The sequence below is a fragment of the Pristis pectinata genome, chromosome 2 (genome assembly GCF_009764475.1).
Source record: "Pristis pectinata isolate sPriPec2 chromosome 2, sPriPec2.1.pri, whole genome shotgun sequence".
Taxonomy (NCBI): Eukaryota; Metazoa; Chordata; class Chondrichthyes; order Rhinopristiformes; family Pristidae; genus Pristis; species Pristis pectinata.
In genome coordinates this window covers 144,119,230-144,132,975 of record NC_067406.1, presented here as the reverse complement: position 1 = coordinate 144,132,975, position 13,746 = coordinate 144,119,230, and the positions used below count along the sequence as shown (strand labels likewise).

Below are 13,746 nucleotides of genomic sequence, written 5' to 3'. Positions count from 1 at the left end.
GCGGCGAGCGGCGGAGGTGCAGGTCCGGTGCGTTGTGAATCGGCGCCCATTTCACCCGCGGATTGTGCGGCGGATGCGTGCGCAGCCCGAGGGGTGGGAAGTAGTTCCGGCAGCCGCCATCTTGTGGCGAGGGGCAGCGGCGCCGCAGCGACCGGACAGTCCGCACCGAGCCGGCGGCCTGGGGAGCCGAGCGGCACCGGCGGCAGCCACAGCCACAGTCCGCACCGACCCCGCGGGCTGGGGGAGCCCAGCAGCTGCGGCACCGGCGGCAGCCACAGCCGCCCTGATTCCTACCCCACAGCCCCGACCGAGAGCGGGAGCAGCCGGCCCGCGGGATGGCAATGAAGCGGATTAACAAGGTCGGGGGGCCGGGGCGAGGGGACAGGCCTGGGGTGGGGGGGGGGCCGGGGCGAGGGGACAGGCCTGGGGTGGGGGGGGGCCGGGGCGAGGGGACAGGCCTGGGGTGGGGGGGGGGCCGGGGCGAGGGGACAGGCCTGGGGTGGGGGGGGGCCGGGGCGAGGGGACAGGCCTGGGGTGGGGGGTGGGGGGGGCGAGGGGACAGGCCTGGGGTGGGGGGTGGGGGGGGGGCCGGGGCGAGGGGACAGGCCTGGGGTGGGGGGTGGGGGGGGGGCCGGGGCGAGGGGACAGGCCTGGGGTGGGGGGGGGGCCGGGGCGAGGGGACAGGCCGGTGGGGGCCGGGGCGAGGGGACAGGCCTGGGGGGGGGGGGGGGGCCGGGGCGAGGGGACAGGGGGGGGGTGGGGGGGGGGCCGGGGCGAGGGGACAGGCCTGGGGTGGGGGGGGGGCCGGGGCGAGGGGACAGGCCTGGGGTGGGGGGGGGGGCCGGGGCGAGGGGACAGGCCTGGGGTGGGGGGGGGCCGGGGCGAGGGCACAGGCCTGGGGTGGGGGGTGGGGGGGGGCCGGGGCGAGGGGACAGACCTGGGGTGGTGGGGGGGGCCGGGGCGAGGGGACAGGCCTGGGGGGGCCGGGGCGAGGGCACAGGCCTGGGGGGGCCGGGATCGGGATGGTGGGGGGATGGGGAGCGGTGTCCTCTTTCTCCAGCCTCCCGTCCTCCTATCTCCTACCCCCACCCCACCCGTTCCCAAACCCTCTGCTCTCCCCCCCCTTCACCGCCCCGCTCCTAAACCCTCCACCCCCTTCCTAGTGTCTCCTTTCCAGTCCACATCATCATTCTGTTCTTCCTTTCTTTCCTCCTTGTGCCTGGTTCACATCTACACGTTCATTTTTTCTACCTCTCTTCTGCACCCCCCCCCCCACCCCCCCCGTTTTGTAAAATACTCTTTAAAAGTGGTAAGATTTCAAACATCTCCAGTGAACGTGCAGTTCCCTGAAAGGTCATGAAGCTGTGATACTTAACTTTGTCTCTCTGTCCACAGATGCTGCCTGAGTTGCAGTGTATTTCCAGCTTTTTCTCTTTCTTCCATATTTCTGATATCTGCAGCATTTTGTTCTTGGGAAAACCATATGTATGGCCAGCTTAAGGCAACATGTTATTACATTGGAGCCAATCAAAAAAAATCATTAAACTTCCTCTTGCATCAGAGCTGAAGTATAGGGTTCAGATGATATCTTGGTTTCAGGAACTTGCTCCTGTTTTTTTTTGTTGCTCAGTGTGAAGGATTAGATCAGGTGTTGAAACTGTATGTGTGTAAGGAGGGACCGGTGGAATGTGAAGATGGGTTCAGAACATTGACCATAACTTCACCCATGCTTCAGTTTGAGTGCTTGTACGTTTTGAGGTGGACAAGGTTGCTTACAATTTGGGTTGAAGATCTTGATATAGTCTGTCTTTTAGGTTTTCTAAAGATTGTATGCGATCTTAGTTTAAAATCTAATTTGTTTAAACTTGGAAATTTGAATTTTCTTCAGATTCTTGTGTATAAACCTTTGCAAACTGGTCACAGTTTGAAATTGTGTTTGATAATTGTGGAAGAGCAAGTTAAATAGTTTAATAATCAGTAATATGGAAATTAATTTTTGGATTATTTTGAAATTATGGCATTTTTATGATGCGAAAATATTCACAGTAAATTAGAAATAGAATCAATTTGTTTTCCCTTAATGAATTTTTCCTGTTTGATAAAATAGTTGAATAAAAACGTAGCAGAACCTATACGCCCAGTTTAATGTTGCAGAAGAACATGGCTGATATTTTACTACTTTGCCACTTTCTTGAACTAATCCCATGTCTCTGATCTCCCCTTAAATTTAAAAGAAATCATTTGAACTCTGGCTTGAGTATGCTCGGCAACTGAGCCACCACAGGCTTGGGGAGAGAATTCTGAAGGTATACTAACCTCTGGGTAAAGGAATTTCTTCTGATTTCAGTACTAAATAACCATCCTCTTTATTTTTAACGTGATCCTAACTATTGATCCCAATTAGAGGAAGTGTTATCGCTATGTATTCTAAGGTTGGTAGGGATTGTGTATGTTCCTCCGAGATCATCTAACGTTTACAAGGTATAGATTTTTTTTAGCTTCTCTGTGGTTTTCTGAACTTTTCTATCATCCCTTTAAGTATTTATAAGTAAAGAGCTATTATGGAATTTAAATAAACCTGCCTGGCTTTTCTAGAAGTATTCTAACTAAACAATTGAAGAGAATGAGGAAGTTGCATTTGTACAGTACAACAGGTGGCTTAAAAAAGGTGTAATAGTTGTTCAATACCACTGAAGCATAAGTATGTGGTCCTTTGAGGCTGCTGTGTTTTCCCAATATCCCTCAATTTTTTGAGACTTTCTTGTCTGTGCTCATGGCTGAGCATGCACAGACTTGTGGGATAGAGAATCCCCCTCTGGAGAAAGAAATCTGCCATCATTGCATGGTTAGGCCTGTGTGAACTGAGATTGGCAGCAATGGGCAGCATTTTGGCACAGCAGTTAGCAATGCTGCCTTGCTTTGATCCTGACAGGTGAATGCTGTCTGTGTAGAGTTTGTACGTGCTTCTCATTACTGTGTGCTGTAGGCTGCTCCAGTTTCCCCTCTCATCTCAAAGATATCTCAAAGATTAATTGGCTGTTGTAAATGAAGGCAGAAAAAATGAATCAAAGGAAGTTGATGGGCTTGCAAGAGAGAATAAGTAGCAGAGCTAAAAAGAGATAAATAAGGACGGGGGAATGGGGCGTGATTTGGATGAAAAAGTCAATGGGCTAATTAATAAGTTTCTAGAAGACGTACATTGGAGTTGTGAATAGTGAAGAAGGTTGTCAAAAGATACAGCAGGATGCAGATCAGTTGGAGATATGAGTGGAGAAATGGCAGATGGAGTTTAATCCAGACAAGTGAAGTATTGACCTTTAGAAGGTCAAATGTAAGGGGAAAATGTACAGTAAGTGGCAGGATCCTTGGGAGCATTGATGTACAGAGGGATTTTGGTCTACAAGTCATGGGGCAGAAGTGAGTGTAGTCGCTATTACTAAGGAGAAAGTGCTTGGGAAGCTGAAAGGTCTGAACGTGGATAAGTCACCTGGACTGGATGGACTACACCCCAGGGTTCTGAAAGAGGTAGCTGAAGAGATTATGGAGACATTCTTAGTGATCTTTCAAGAATCACTAGAGTCAGGAATGGTTCCGGGGACGGGTTACACCCGAACTTGAGGGGGGCCAATATCCTTGCGGCCAGGTTTGCTAGGCTGGTTCAGGAGGGTTTAAACTAGATTGCAAGAGGGAAGGGAACCAGAGGAGTAGATCAGAGAAAGATGGGGAAAAGTCAGATCTGACAGGTAGAGAGGCTTTGAGGAAGGAGAAGCAGAGTACAGGCTACAAAAGTAGTAAGGTGGATGGGCTAAAGTGCATTTACTTGAATGCGAGAAGCATCAGGAATAAGGGAGATGAACTGAGAGCTTGGATAAGTACATGGGACTATAATATTGTGGCTATTACAGAGACATGGCTGACATCTGGGCAGGAATGGATATTGAATATTCCTGGTTTTCAGTGTTTTAAAAGCGAATAGGGAGGGGGGGTGGTGATACTGGTCAGGGGCACAGTTACAGGTGCAGAAAGGGTAGATAATGTAGAAAGATCCTCTCTGGAGTCAATATGGGTGGAAGTTAGGAAGAAGAAAGGGGCAGTTACGCTCCTGGGAGTATTCTATAGGCCCCCCGGTAGCAGTAGGGATACTGAGGAGCAGATTGGGAGGCAGTTTTTGGAGAGATGCGAAAATATTATAATGGGAGATTTCAACTATCCAAATGTTGATTGGCACCTACTTAGTGCCAAGGTTTTGGGCGGGGCGCAGTTTAAGTGTGTCCAGGACGGATTCCGATGCAGTATGTTGACAGGCCGACTAGAGGGAATGCCATATTAGATCTAGTTTTAGATTATGAACTGGGTCAGGTGACAGATCTATTGGTGGGGAGCATTTGGGGGACAGTGACCATTGCTCCATAACCTTTAACATTGTCATGGGCAGGGATAGGAGCAAAGAGGACGGGAAGATATTTAATTGGGGGAAGGCGAATTATGAGGCTATAAGGTGAGAATTTGGGAGTGTAAATTGGGGTGACATTTTTGAAGGGAAATGTACTATGGAGATGTGGTCGCTGTTCAGGGATCTTTTGCAGGATGTTAGGGATAAATTTGTCCCAGTGAGGCAGAGAAGGAATAGTAGGGTGAAGGAACCGTGGGTGACGAAAGAGGTGGAACAACTAGTTAGGAAGAAGAGGGCAGCATACATAAGGTGTAAGCAGCAAGGATTGGACAGGGCTCGTGAGGAATATAGAGTAGCAAGGAAGGAACTTAAAGGGCTGAGGAGAGTGAGAAGGGGACATGAAAAGGCTTTGGCGAGTAGGGTTAAGGAGAATCCCAAGGCTTTTTTCTCGTACGTGAAGAGCAGAAGGATGGCTAGAGTAAAGGTAGGTCCAATTAAAGACAGAGGATGTGCCTGGAAGCTGTGGAAGTGGGTGAGGTTCTCAATACTTTTCCAGTATTCACCAAAGAGAGGGGTCTTGATGATGCTGAGGACAGTGAGGGTAATGTTCTAGAGTATGTAGATATTAGGAGAAAGGATGTGTTGGAGTTGTTAGAAAATATTAGGACAGATAAGTCCCCGGGGCCTGACGGAATATTCCCCAGGCTGCTTCGTGAAGCAAGGGAGGAGATTACTGAACTGTTGGTTAGGATCTTTGAGTCCTCGTCAATGGGGGTGGTACCAGAGGATTGGAGGGTGGCAAATGTTGTCCCCTTATTCAAAAAAGGTAGTAGGGATAGTCCAGGGAATTACAGACTGGTGAGCCTTACGTTTGTGGTGGGTAAGCTGTTGGAAAGGATTCTAAAAGATAGGATCTATGAGCATTTGGAGAAACATGGACTGATTAGGGACAGCTAGCATGGCTTTGTGAAGGGAAGATCTTGCCTCACGAGCCTGATAGGGTTCTTTGAGGAGGTGACCAGGAAGATTGATGAGGGTAGTGCAGTAGATGTGGTCTACATGGATTTTAGTAAGGTGTTTGATAAGGTTCCGCATGGTAGACTTCTTCAGAAGGTCAGAGGCCAGGGGATCTGGGGAAGCTTGGCCGTGTGGATTCAAAATTGGCTTGCCTGTAGAAAGCAGAGGGTTGTGGTGGAGGGAGTGCATTCGGATTGGAAGGCTGTGACTAGTGGTGTCCCGCAGGGATCGGTTCTGGGACCTCTACCTTTTGTAATATTTATTAATGACTTGGATGAGGGGGTGGAAGGCTGGGTTAGCAAGTTTGCAGATGACACAAAGATCGGTGGTGTTATGGATAGGATGCAGAGCTGGGCTGTCAAGTGGCAGATGGAGTTCAATCCAGAGAAGTGTGAGGTAGTACACTTTGGAAGGACAAACTCCAAGGCAAACTTTGGAAGGACAAGGTAAATGGCAGGATTCTGGGCAGTGTAGAGGAGCAGAGGGATCTGGGGGTTCATATTCACAGATCACTGAAAGTTGCCTCGCAGGTGGATAGGGTAGTTAAGAAAGCTTATGGGATGTTAGCTTTCATAAGTGGGGGAATCGAGTTGAAGAGCCGCCTAAGTGAGGATGCAGCTTTACAAAACTCTGGTTAGGCCACACTTAGAGTACTGTGTCCAGTTCTGGTCGCCTCATTATAGGAAGGATGTGGAGGCGTTGGAAAGGGTGCAGAGCAGATTTACCAGGATGCTGCCTGGATTAGACAGTATGGATTATGAGGAGAGACTAAGGGAGCTAGGGCTATTCTCATTGGAGAGGAGGAGGATGAGGGGAGACTTGATAGAGGTATACAGGATATGAAGAGGAATAGATAGTGGACAGCCAGTGCCTCTTTTCCAGGGTGCCAATGCTCAAAACAAGAGGACATGGCTTATTACCTTATTGGGTAGGAAGTTCAAGGGAGATGTCAGAGAGGTTTTTCAGAGAGTGGTTGGTGCATGGAATGCGCTGCCTGGGGTGGTGGTGGAGGCTGATACATTGGGCAAGTTCAAGAGATTGTTAGATAAGCATATGGAGGAATTTAAGATAGAGGGATATGTGGGAGGAAGGGGTTAGATAGTCTTAGGTATGGTTTGAAGGGTGGCACAACATGGTGGGCCGAAGGGCCTGTATTGTGCCGTATTCTATGGACTGCAAAATCGCAAATGTCACTCCACTCTTAAAGAAAGAAGGGAGGCAGAAGACAGGAAATTATAGGCCAGTTATCCTGACTTCACTGGTTGGTAAGAAATTAAGAATCCATTTATTAAGGATGAGGTTTTGGTGTACTTGGAAGCACATGATAAAATAGGCGAAAGTCAGCATGGTTTCCTTAAGGAGAGGTCTTGCCTGACAAATCTGTTGGAATTTTTTGAGGAAGTAACAGGCAAGATAGACAAAGGAGAGGCAGTGGATGTTGTCGTCTTGGATTTTAAGAGGGCCCTTGACAAGGTGCCGCACGTGAGGGTGCTATACAGGATAGGAGCCCATGGTGTTACAGGAAAGGTACTAGCGTGGATAGAAAATTGGCTGACTGGCAGAAGGCAAAGAATGGGAATAAAGGGGGCCTTTCTGATGAAGGGTCTCGGCCCAAAATGTCGACTGTTTATTTCCCTTCATAGATGCTGCCTGACCTGCTGAGTTTCTCTAGCACTTTTTGTGTATTGCCAGTGACTAGTGGTGTTCCCCAGAGGTCGGTGTTGGGTCTGCTACTTTTCGCGTTATGTTAATGATCTGGATGACAGAATTAATGGCTTTGTGGCCAAGTTTATGGATGATACAAAGATAGGTGGAGGGGCAGGTAGTGTTCAGGAAGCAGAGAGTCTGCAGAAGGACTTGGACAGGTTGGGAGAATGGGCAAAGAAGTGACAAGGAATACAGTGTAGAGAAGTGTATGGTCATGCACTTGGGTAGAAGGAATAAAAATGTAGACTATTTTTCTAAATGGGGAGAGAATTCAGAAATTGGAGGTGCAAAGGGACTTGGGAGTCCTAGTGCAGGATTCTCTAAAGGTTAACTTGCAGGTTGAATCGGTAGTAAGGAAGGCAAATGCAATGTTAGTATTCTTTTCAAGAGGACTAGAATATAAAAGCAAGGATGTAATGCTGAGGATTTGTAAGGCATTGGTCAGACCACATTTGGAGCATTGTGAGCAGTTTTGGGCCCCATATCTAAGGAAGGATGTGTTGGCATTGGAGAGGGTCCAGAGGCGGCTTATGAGAATGATCTTGGGGTAAAAGGGTTAACGTATGAGGAGCGTTTGATGGCTCTGGGCCTGTACTCGAGTTTAGAATGATGAGGAAGGATCTCATTGAAACATACAAAATATTGAAAAGCCTGGATAGAGTGGACGTGGCGGGAGTGTTTAGGACCAGAGGGCACAGCTTCAGAATAAAAGGACGTCCCTTTAGAACAGAGATGAGGAATTTCTTCAGCCAGAGGGAGGTGAATCTGTGGAATTCATTGCCACAGACAGCTGTGGAGGCCAAGTCATTGGGTATATATAAAGCGGAGGTTGATAGGTTCTTGATTAGTAAGGGTGTCAAAGGTTATGGGGAGAGGCAGGAGAATGGGGTTGAGAGGGAAAAATGAATCAGCCATGATCAAATGGTGGGGCAGACTCAATGGGCCAAATGGCCTGATTCTGCTCCTGTGTCTTGTGGTCAACTCCATTGCTCCCTGAAAGTGGCAACACAAGTAGGTAGGATGGTAACTGGCATACTTGCCTTCATTGGTTGGGGTGTTGAGTGTAAAAGTCAAGAAGTCATGTTGCGGCTGTATAAAACTTTGGTGAGGCCATGCAAGTATTTGACATTTCTGCCCTGGGAGAAAGATTCTATCTACCCTATCTATGTGCCTCATAATTTTATATACTTTATCAGGCTGTCCCTCGGCCTCTGACGCTCCAGAGAAAACAATCCAATTTGTTCAATCTCTTTGTAGCTAATATACTTCAATCCAGGCAGCATCCTGGTGAACCTCTTTGCACCCTATCCAAAGCTTCCACATCCTTCCTGTAATGTGGTGACCAGAACTGCACACAGTGCTACAAATGTGGCCTCACCAAGGTTTCATACAACTGCAACATGTGAGGATATGAAATGGAAGCTGAACTGGATTGGATTGGATTGGACTCCGAGGTGCAACCTATCACTGGTTATGTCTCAAAAGGAAGTTCAGGAGAGGGAGGGAGTTAGTGGCTGGAATCTACAATTTGTGTTACATACCACTGATGTTTAAGTAGTCCTCTGTTGAACCAACAGTATGAATACTTAGGCAGTGGGGAGGCTGAGAATAATAGAGCATTGCAATTGTACTTGTGCATGGTGATGGATTTGCATGTTTTTGTCCTCTTTGACTGTGGTTAGGACACTTCTGTGGTTATGACCTTGAAACTTGTAATCCAGAAGTTGACTTCAGACGACACGATAGAAGTATCAGAATTTCTGCAAAGTTGTAGAATCTGTTGCTGTTGCCCTTTCAGGTAGTGGTTTCCACATTGTAGAACTTTGAAATAAAAACCCCCCTGTCCCGAGGTGTGTGCAGCAAGATTAGACTTGTGTATATGTAGTTCCAGATCTCTTGGTTTTTGGAATTCCTTTAAACTTATGCCACTTCCAACTGCATCACCTCATGTTTCCACTGCAATACACTTTGATCTTCCTCATTTGCTCCCTTCCTTTTAGCTCTGCTACCATCCTATATTACTTACCAAGCATGATGACATACTTGTAGTATAACCAGGTGTGCATCTTTGATGTATATCAGAAAGAGTAGTAGTAAATGATGCCTGGGGGACAGCACTGACTACTTCCAATTTCAAAAACAACTTCACAAAATAACAATCTGCCAGTGAAGAGTTGGTTATCAATTTTTTAAAAAAACCATGAAACTGGCAGAACGTGTGTTCCATTAACTGCTTTGTACTGAGTAATTAATATCACCAGTTTGCAAGATGAATTTTTAATATTCTATCTTTGAAACTTTTGACAAGTAACATTGTCATGTTCAACTACTTTCACAGACTGCTTTTTAATTACTGAACTGTAACTGTTTTCATTCTTAAATCTAGGAGCTAAGTGATTTGGCTCGTGATCCTCCAGCACAGTGTTCTGCAGGCCCAGTTGGAGATGATAGTGAGTATTTTGAATGAACTGTATTTTAATTAAAAAAAATGGTTCTGACAATAGTGTTATTTGAAGTCAATTAAAAAAAAATTAGAAACTGCTGAATGGAAACATCTAGTGCTTCAGAGTGTGCCATGATTGTGTCAGGTATTTTTACACCTTTCATACGTGGCCTCGCTGTGAATCCCCACCATGTCCACCAGTGACAGGTGTGTGTAGTTCACATGAAGATGGCTACCAATCTTCACTGAAGAATAAAAAGCTTTTGCTCTTGGAGGTCTGCAGCATGTTTAGAAACTTTTCTGGTCTGGGTTTGCTGTTCAGTCAACACTTGGTGGAAAAGCCTTAGTCTGGATAGAATTTGGTTTGGTGATTTGATTGGTCAATGCTGACAGATGTACTTTCAAATCACTGGCTATTGTTCAGTGGTTTGGTCCCCAGCAATTACTAATCTAAAAGTATTTGCTTCAGTTTTCATCATTCAGAACAATTAGTGATGTATTGTTTGATTCTTTGTTAGATATAGGTCTTCCCCAGGTTACCAATGGTTTGCAGATTGGAAATGTGGTTGCCCAGCAATGTATTTAAATAAGTACACAAAATCCATCCATTCTGCTGGTCTCCCAAACACTTGTTCGTGTGTACAGGGAGTACACAAATTGGGCATTTGTAACTTGGGGAGGACCTGTAATGCTTTGGATTGTTGCAGATAAGATACCAATTAATGCCTTGGTTATCATCTTCCAAAATTCTACAGTTTCTCAGGTGGTTCCTGCAGATTGGAGTGTAACAAATATAACCACACTATTTAAGAAATGCAGGACAGAGAAAAGATGGTATACCTAACTTATCAGCTTAATATCAGTAGTTGGGAGAATGCAGGAATCAATGAAAGATGTAAGAATACCCAGAAAAGAATATTAGGATTGGACAACTGCTCTGTTGGAGTACTTTGAGGATGCCTCTACTGGAATAAAAAGAGGGAACTAATGGGTGTGGTATATTTAGGTTTTAAGAAGAGTTTTAATAAGATCCCATTGCAGGAGATTGGTCAACAAGATTAAAGTACAGTGAACTGGGGGGTGATGTACTGGCACGGATTGAGAATTGGTTGAAAGACAGAAAGCAAAGAACAGGAATAACTGTCTGTCGTAGGTTGGAGGATGTGACTGATGATGTACCACAGGAACCTGGCACGGCTCTGGAAAATGATGTTGAGGTAGAAGATCAGCCCTGATCCAGTCTTCACTTTCAGCACTGCTTTTGGGTTTCTGGATCTACCATTGAACTTGGCATCTAACACTGGAGTCTCCGTGCTCCCATTTAACAGAGCAGCTAATCAAGATGTGCAATTATTCCTAAGGTTACATATAACAGATTGTGTTTGGAATTTATAAGTGAGTTGTGGAAGAATTTTAATGCTGGACTTTTGAGGGTTGTTGTTGATTTAAGGTTGACAATCTCCCGAAGGCAAATTGATTTCAATCTTTGTGCTGATTTATACCTGAACTCCTGGCATTCAGTGTGATTGCAAAGTTAAACTAGTTTTCAGTTTAAGAAGGTGTCACACAGAGCAGGCCCTTTGAACCACTGTCTGTGCTGATCATGATGCCAATCCAAACTGATCCCATCTGGTCTATTTCCTTCCACTTCCTGCCTGTTCATGTGTGTGTCTAGATGCCTCTTAAACATTGCTGTATTATCTGCTTCCACTACTTCCCCTGGCAGTGCGTTCTCGGCACCCAGCACTCTTGTGTAACAAAAAATACTGGCCTCAAATCTCCCTCCTCCTCACCTTAAAGCTACGTCCTTTATAATTTGATGTTTCCACCCTATCTGTGCCCCTCATAAAATCATATACTTCTGTCAGCTCTCTTCGAGGGCCACGTCAATAGATGGTGGGTATTGGGTGGAACAGCCTCTGGAGCTGCTGCCTCGGTTCCGGAGACCCAAGTTCAGTCCTGACCTTGAGTGTTGTCTGTGTGGAGTTTGTACTGTCTCCCTGTTAATTTAGTGTTCAATGTGTGGGGAAATTGGAGCTCGATGTGATAGTGGAAACTAAATGCTCTGGGAAATGGCTGCAAAACTCCTCATCTGAAGAGAGCTTACAAAACTTCTGAAAGAGCTTGGCATTCTGTGAATACATTGGGCCTATGAAATGGCAGGTTTTGAACTTCTAAATTTGTGTTTTTGGAGAATGTGTTCTCAGGCAATTTGAGCGACATAATGGGAAGTATGGCTTTCTGAAAGTGGTTTATTATTTGAGTTACTGTACAGTTCTTTTTAACCATGCTGAAAATAGCCAAGTCCACCATACTTTCACCTGAAAATCTGAAAATGCTCAGGTCAGGGCAGCATCTATGGAGAGGGAAACTGAGTTAACATTTCAGGTTAAAGTATGCATTAGAATAATACATTGTTCTTTTAAGTGCTTTTTTTTGGGATTGATATGGGGTAGTCCCTGTTCCATCATTGAGTTTAAATGCTATTGTTTATAGAGGACTTCACCTTTCCAAATGTATGGAACAAATTCTACATGAGTAGAGTGTCTTAAACAATTGTCGATTTGATAAGGCAGGAAGTGCAAGTTTACTGTGGGTGGATGGCAATACAAATCCGATCAGCCCTGGCTTTACTAAATGGCAGAGCTCGAGGGGCTTGCTCCTAACTGATACGTTTTGTGTTATTGTAGATTGTTCAACATGTTGATGCACAGAAATCTCGTGTCTTGCTGCAGAATTATTTGCATGGCTCCTCAGAATTTCTTGGGTTACTTTAATATCATATCCGATAGAAGCTTTAGACGTGGTATATTTTTCCTTATTCTGTACCTGTGCTTCAGACCTTCAACAAAAATGCTCTCTCCTTTTCTAACATAATGCTTCTTGGTACATAAGATTACATCAAATTATTAAGGAAAGCAAAGGTATCTTGATGCTAGTGGTTCAGAACAAGTTACAGTTCATAAGTTCAGACTTGGGAAAGACTACCTGATGTACTTATGACACAGATCTTAGTTGATGATAGCTTCCTCTTTTTATACATGGATTTCACAGAACTATCACTTTGCATCAATGGTACATTGAGTTACATTTTGGAGATTTATTTGGATAATTGCAGCTTTAAAAATACGCAACTAGCATCACAGCTCTTTGTATTATTTTTGTTGAGCCAGCCTGGGCACTCAGTTCTGTTCTTTGTAATGCACTTACTACATTTTGCTCATTGGCATGAGTTTGCTGGATTGGGCTTGAAATTTGTTCCATTTTAAGGTTTCAGTCAAAGTTATCTGTCCAAATTCTAAATGGATTCCTGAATATTCCTGCATTCTAGCAATTGACTTTGTTAAACTTACTGATTCTTTTTTGTTGAGAGGTTATAAACCTGGTTCTTGTTGAGTTATCGGCCACCTTCCATTTGGAGAAGAATGAAAGCTTGGGTGCCCGGTTCCATGCACCTTGCAGTAATGTGTGGGATGCAGCTTGTCAGCATGATGTCAGATCAAAATAAAAGCAGAAAATCTGGAAGTGCTCAGTGGGTCAGGCAGCACTGTGGAAAGAGAAACTGTTCTAACATTTCAGGTCAAAGACTCTTGATCTCTTTCCACAAATGCTGCCTGATCTTCTGGGTGTTTCCAATGTTTTCTGCTTCTCAGTTTTCCATCGTTTGCAGATTTATTTTTGTCTGCCTTTGGGCTAAGCTTTGAATGTAGAATGTAATTGTATAAATGTATTAATTTGTTTTAGTTTATCTGTTTTGGATATGGAGCTATCAGCAGTCCATACTTTGTGTTCCATACTAATGATCAGTATTTCTTTCTTCTTAGCGTTTCACTGGCAAGCAACAATCATGGGACCTGTAAGTATTTGTTCAAACTCTGATATACAAATGTTTATTGTTTAAAGGATTGTAAAATTAATTTTATTTTGTTCTCTGTAGAATGACAGTCCATATCAGGGTGGAGTTTTTTTCTTGACAATTCACTTTCCTACAGACTATCCTTTTAAACCACCTAAGGTAAGTATAGCTGTTGTCATCTATTATGATTGATGGTCAAAGTGTTGTCATTCTTCTGTACTATTTGAGCATTCAGATTTAATTACTAAATAAAGATTTGGATGATTAATGGTTCTCCCAGTCACACTGCCAGGCAATAGGACATGGGATTTCCCCCTCCTGCTAGCTATC

At 45.1% G+C, this 13,746-nt stretch overlaps 1 protein-coding gene across 1 annotated transcript in view; it reads left to right on the top strand.

Moving 5' to 3' along the window:
* The first annotated feature begins 210 nt into the window (after positions 1–210).
* LOC127587481 (ubiquitin-conjugating enzyme E2 D3-like) overlaps positions 211–13,746 on the top strand; it is a 40,747-nt gene continuing 27,211 nt past the window's right edge. Inside the window, exons 1-4 of the mRNA XM_052045840.1 lie at positions 211–359; positions 9,504–9,567; positions 13,385–13,416; positions 13,498–13,575. Of these exons, the coding sequence (XP_051901800.1) occupies positions 336–359; positions 9,504–9,567; positions 13,385–13,416; positions 13,498–13,575 (198 nt within the window). The 5' untranslated portion in view covers positions 211–335. The remainder of the gene's footprint in view (positions 360–9,503; positions 9,568–13,384; positions 13,417–13,497; positions 13,576–13,746) is intronic.